The sequence below is a fragment of the Myiozetetes cayanensis genome, unplaced genomic scaffold, assembly GCF_022539395.1.
Source record: "Myiozetetes cayanensis isolate MyiCay16 unplaced genomic scaffold, myiCay2020 scf5-8, whole genome shotgun sequence".
In the NCBI taxonomy this organism is placed as follows: domain Eukaryota; kingdom Metazoa; phylum Chordata; class Aves; order Passeriformes; family Tyrannidae; genus Myiozetetes; species Myiozetetes cayanensis.
Window position 1 is genome coordinate 2,599,577 of NW_026087742.1, and position 6,000 is coordinate 2,605,576.

The following is a 6,000-nucleotide window of genomic DNA, read 5'->3' on the forward strand; positions in this document are numbered from 1 at the left end:
CCCACATTAATTTCAAAGGCAGAGGATGATTTGGTTCTCCCTTCTAAATTATCTGTACTATATCCCTGTGGAAGTTTCAGTCTCAGAGTGAGCATCAGCTTTAAACTAGGCATGGCAATTGCATTTTACATTTGACCTGAGTGTGTTTTGTAACAAACCTCCTTATTTCTGTCCCTACAGAGTGCAAGTCTCATGCAGTTAACATTTGTCTCACACATTCACTTAACATTTGATTTTTAGGCTTGGTACTATTTTTTTTTTCTTTTTAAAGCCACTAGTGTTTTATTACTTGGGCTTCTAACTTAATAGCAGCATTTAGGATTTTTTCTGTGGGCTGCAATGTTCTGAATACTTGATATGAGTAAATTCTACCAACGTGCTCGACTTGGAGCCTGGGGAGTGCATCGTTTGTCTGATGAGTGAATCACATCTATATAACCTAAGTTAGTCTTGTCTTTGTTAATGCTTTGTGAGGTAACAATGCATTTAATGAATTGGTGATGCTTCAGTGATTTAAGCTCCTGAGAAGCTGGTGCTCTTGGGCGTGGTGATGACACAGAGCTGCCAGCATCAGGACAGTTTATCTGTAGCTTCCACAGACGAACAGCAAAGCCACATGCAGCCTCGAACCTCTTGTTTACATACAAGATAAATCTCTACATATCCCTGCTCCCTAAGTTTCATTGCATTGCTTTTTTCCTCTTCATTTCAGGCCATCAAATCTTCTCCTGGACCAAAGCAACGTTGACATTTCAGCCTTCCGTTTGACGGGGGATTGGCTCAATGGTTTTCGGACGGGGCAGTGCAAGGACATCTTCACGGGGGTGGAGTACAGCTCCTGTGACACAATAGCCAAGATTTCTACAGAGTGAGTTGGAATGGGCTGTGGCTCTTCCTCATCTCTTCTGGCTGGGGTAACAAGTTTAAAACATAAGCATAAGAGTAGCGTTTTTTATACGGAGTTACCGATTTTTAGCTAAAATGTTCTTGCACTTAGAGATACAAAAGCAAATTATTGTAGTTGACTACACTTGCAGGAAAGCTGTGCAAATGCCATGATCCTGCAGCTTTCTCTCAAGGAAATTCCCTCTTTCTTTTAAACAGTAGCACCATTAATCATCTGGTAACCAGCATCACTTTATTTCACTCACAGTTTAGGAGTTTCTCTCTGGATTTTTTTATATTCTGCCTTTTATATGAGGATTTCTTCACAGCTGGCACACGTGCCAGTCTTTTCCTTTATTGCCTGTCCCATATTCCATCAAACCATTTGAGGCAGTTCACACCCTCTGTAACTGTTTTCCTCCTGCATGTTAATAATTATTCAGGGGCTGAACTCCCTCCTGCCTCCAGTATTGACATTTAAGCATGATACAGTTGGAAGTTTGCAACTGGCAATGTTATTACGTTTTAAATGCAATCCACCTTTGTTCTAGTGAATAAGAGAGGGTAGGGTATTATTCTTTCTGCACCTGAAAATGCATCGAGTACAGTTATGAACTTAATGCCAGATGAAATCTTAATTCCTTGCTGGGCTAGCTGGATATGTAAGTTATGAAGAGGTAAGCAGCCCTGGCACCAACAATTAAACACATCAGTACCGTTAATTACTGCATTATTGCAACTATAAAAAGGGTGCTAATGGCTTTTTATAACAATTACCCTTTGGGGACAGTGCAGAAGTCCTCTAGGAATGCCCAATTTCCTGTGAGCCACTGGGTAATTAGCTCTTCACAAGCGTGAGACCGCTTTGTGTTGTACAAGGTACAACGAGGCTGGACCTTCTGGGAAACAGAGATGGTATCTCACTCACACAGTAATTCTTCTCTTTTCTTCCAGTGAGATGAAGAAAGTCGGAGTTACAGTTGTGGGGCCTCAAAAGAAGGTCGTTAGCAGTATCAAAGCTCTAGAAACTCACACCAAGAACAGCCCCGTTCCTGTGTAAGGTACCAAAACGATGTCGCTCGGGAGAGAAGAGCAGAGCAAAAGTTTGTGTCACAGGTCAAAAGCCATGGCTGATAAACGGCAGAATTTAAAGGAGCTCTTGGCAACAGCTTTGGAAACATAATGGTTGAGATTCCAAACCCACTGAGACACTCAAGTACTGAGTATAAATGCCTTAAAAGTAGGAGCAAACTTGTTTTCTATCTGTCAATCCTAAAGGGTGGGTGCTCTTGGCTGACTGTTAACGCAGGTGATAAATTTCAAAAGAAAAAAAAAAATCTGTTAAAAAAATCCTACCGAGTAAAAACCTGTCTTACTAAAACCTAGAGCCATTTGAATTTTAAGTGACTGAATAACACGAAAAATCAAACATGGACATAAAAGCTGTGTATCTGATCTATACAGCAAACAAGAAGAAAGAAAGACTTGCAGTATTTTTATACAGAAGAGATCTGTAACAGGTATTTTATTTCTTTAGAAGCAAGGAAAATAGAGGACTATACCTCACAACCTGTCTGGCCATATTTACTATAATGTCATTGTAACATGCTATTTCAGCTTCAGGAAGGAACACAGAAATAAAGTTTGTAGTGACTTTGAGTTAGTTGACAGAAGATTTTCACCATTATGTTAGCTTCCCTAACTGTGTTCATTTAAACAGAAACAAGTCTTAATTTTTAAAAGACTTATTTATTTTCTTTGTTTTTTTTTTTTCATTATTGTTTATATTTATGCTTAAATACCTTAACCTGGCTGTATTATTGCCAAGTGCCAAATGTTATCAAAACTTTGTTGGTTCAACCTGAGAAATTGTCTGAGGGTTGACTACTAGATAATTTTATACTCACAACACATGAAATACAGAAGGAAAGAAAGATGGTTTTTTTTCCAGCTCTGACAGCAGACAAAGCATGTGAACTTGTTGGGATTTCTTCCATTTGCTGTGAGTGGCATTTTAAGCCAGGCTTGAGTTTTGCCAGCTGTGTGTGCATCAATCTCTAGATCAGTATCTGCCCCGCTCCAGCACATCTCACTTCCCCAAAGCCTGGTGGTTTCATGTCTTAATAAGCACCCCTACTCTCAGGTTGTGTTCAGGTGTACCTGCCCAGAAAATATTAAAAAAGAGCCAGGGTTTTTACATCCTGCATTAGCTGATGATGCTTTTTGAGTTCGCTGGGAGATAATCCACCTGGAAGGCTCTGGGAACTGGGAGATGTTACTGCACCCACAGGGAGTTGTGCCGAGGTGAGGACTTTGCAGCCTAGGTGGAGTAGATTGTTCAAAAGGACGACTTAAGCTGTGAAATGGGGCTTTGGGTTGTAATTTTCCATACATACACCCTGTCCAGCTTCTGCCATCTTGCAGGGGACCTGAATTTTTGGCACAGGCTCCCCCTGGGCAGGAAGGAGCCTGTCATTAGGAGGGCATTCACCTCTCTCGGTGGAAAAAGGAAACTGGGAGGTGGCATTGGAGAGCCCTCCCTCATCTTCAGCAATCTTCCATGGAGCTTCCCAACTCCTAAGCTTAGGGAAGAATTTGTTTCTAGGGTTTGGGGGGGGGGCTGAAATTGTTCTTTGTGGGTCCAGGACTTATGAAACACAGAGACACAACAATAGGGAGTTTTTCCTGAGTGCTGGCAGTAATCAAACTGTAAAGGACGGGATTTGAAACACACTCACAGGACAAGATAATTAGGAATACTTTCTGAAAGAACAATGAATGCGTTTGAAAGTAAGTTGAAATTTAAAAAGAAAGAAAAAGAAAAATGGAAGAAAATTAAAATAAAGCATTTAAGATGTAAAGAACACTTCTCTTGATCTGCCACAATCTATGGTGAAGTGCAGCACGCTGAGTAGAAAGCTGTGTTTTCCCTTGCTTAGTTCATTCAGAATCTTTCTTTTCTTCAGGTTGAGATTGCTCTGAATCAGACACTACCAGTGAATTTAAGCCACCAAAATCCATTTGCCAACTTTTACCTGTGTGGGGACAGCTTTTTTTTAACACATTCCTCGTGACGTTTCTCTTCAGCTTCGTTCTGCTGCTGGAGGGTGGGGGCGAGGGGGCTGGGAGATGTGGGGGCAGACATCCCTGAAAACACTCCTGAAAACCCAAAACCAGTTCTTAAGAGTTTTAGATGATGACTGAGAGCTTTGCACCAACCACCCTCGATTTCCTCCTGTCATGGTGTCGTCGTGTTCCTTGCCCACTGTTCAGGCACGCTCAGCATGAAGATTAAATCTCACTGATGCTTAGGGTGGGGGGGAAAAAAAAAAAGGAGATTCAATTTTGCTTTTCTTTGTTTTGAAACACGTTTATTTTTTTCTCTCCCTGTCAAAAGGTTGATTTGTACTGTAAGTAAGTGGCCTCTGTTGCAAGCATCCTATACTCCCTGTCCCTGTGTACATATGTATACATAGCAGTGTACAATTCTTCATTGTGGAGTAGAGAAGCTAGAGTTTGTGTGGCCATCTCCCTGTACAGGACTTGCATCATTTACCTGACATCAAGCAAAAGGCAACTGCTCATAAAACGACATGCCCTATTATTGGTTTTGTATCTCCAAATATAGTTTCCATTTTTATTTATTTCTGCTAACATATCTAGTTTTTTCGTGCTGTAACTTAGCATTCAATAAGCAATGTATAGATGTGATTTGATTGGCAATATGTATTTACTTTAACTTGTATTTCAAAGCATTACTTACTCATTTAGGTTATATATTGTGCAATTGTAGATGGCCTCTTACTAATGTAAAATGATTTGTAGTGGAAACATTTATATTTTTATAATAAACATAATGAAAGTATTTTTTACATACTGGAATACTGAGGTGATTGCTTGGAGGACAAAGTAAATTTATTTGATTAGTGTGATAAAATTGTAATTAAATATGGATAAATTCTGAGTGTTAAAGCATGGGTTCAGAGTGGAAGCTAGATATTACCTATATTATCTATTAAGAGGAACAAGCAGTGCAGGTTTTAACCAAACAGACCAGCATTTGTGCTAAACTGACCTACATCAGTCAAAGACTTGACTTTCTCCATGGATACTGGAAATCATCATCTTCTACAGCCTGCCTCTGGGATATTGAAAAAGCTGTCATTTATTTTAGTTGTGTCAAGTATGTCCAAAATTTTGGGGTTTTTTTTTTCCTCCCTTGCCAGTGGACCTCTTTTTCATCTTATTACTATGTTGAATCAAGAAAAAGATGTACTTTTCAACAAAATAAAATAGCCCACAGCTTGACTGTAATTTAACCCCATGACCATTTCTTGCCTCTGAGTATCTGTACTAAATATTTTGCCCCTGTTTTATGTCCCCACCAGGTTGTTTCTGTATGCTTCACAGAAGTACAGGGTCTTTGAAAATGCCAACATGCACAACTCAGGAATTCTTGCCCTAGAAAAACAGGAGTGGTTTGGATATTTGTCAGTTCCTTCAATTGACAGGGTAATTTCTGTACCACAAACGATTTTGCATGCTTTTGTATACTGCTCTGCTTACTGGTGCAAAACAATGAATGACATACCTGTAAGTTGATAAATTTTATGCACATGGGTGTAACATACCTTTTGTTTTCCTTGGTATCTTCAATAGAAATGGGAATCACGGGAAAGAGTGGCCCAGAATTGCATTTGACTTTAAATAAGAACAGCTGGACTGAGATCCCCTCGTTCCTCCTAGCACTGGTGTGCCTCGTGCTGTGCTGCAGGGGACACATATGGTGCCATTTTTACTTCTAATGAGTGGGTTTATATATAAATGCAATATTTGAAGGACAGGGGAGCAGCTCTGAGGGTCTAAACTGTGCAGTGTGCAAACCATTTTCACTGTGAGTAGCTTTCCCTTCAGCAACTGTGTTCCACTGACCTGTGTCTGCCCCTTTATCTTTGCTGGGACACGATATTTGCTTTATATCCTAAAGGGCACAATGGCTGTTGGTGTTTTTATAACTGCTGCCTTTACTGTAAAACAGTTTTAGTACTCACAACCAGTTCTGGAATGGCAAGTAGGATGCATTTTTGACATGAAGAGCAGCAGAGCCTCGTTTCA

General features: G+C 40.1%; 1 protein-coding gene across 2 annotated transcripts in view; it reads left to right on the forward strand.

The window, feature by feature from the left end:
* The window catches only part of EPHA3 (EPH receptor A3), a 183,041-nt gene extending 177,561 nt beyond the window's left edge, over positions 1-5,480 (forward strand). For both annotated transcript variants that reach the window (XM_050333637.1, XM_050333636.1), the window contains exons 16-17: positions 713-868; positions 1,840-5,480. In XM_050333637.1, the coding sequence (XP_050189594.1) occupies positions 713-868; positions 1,840-1,945 (262 nt within the window). In that variant the 3' untranslated portion in view covers positions 1,946-5,480. The remainder of the gene's footprint in view (positions 1-712; positions 869-1,839) is intronic.
* The last annotated feature ends 520 nt before the right edge of the window (positions 5,481-6,000 follow it).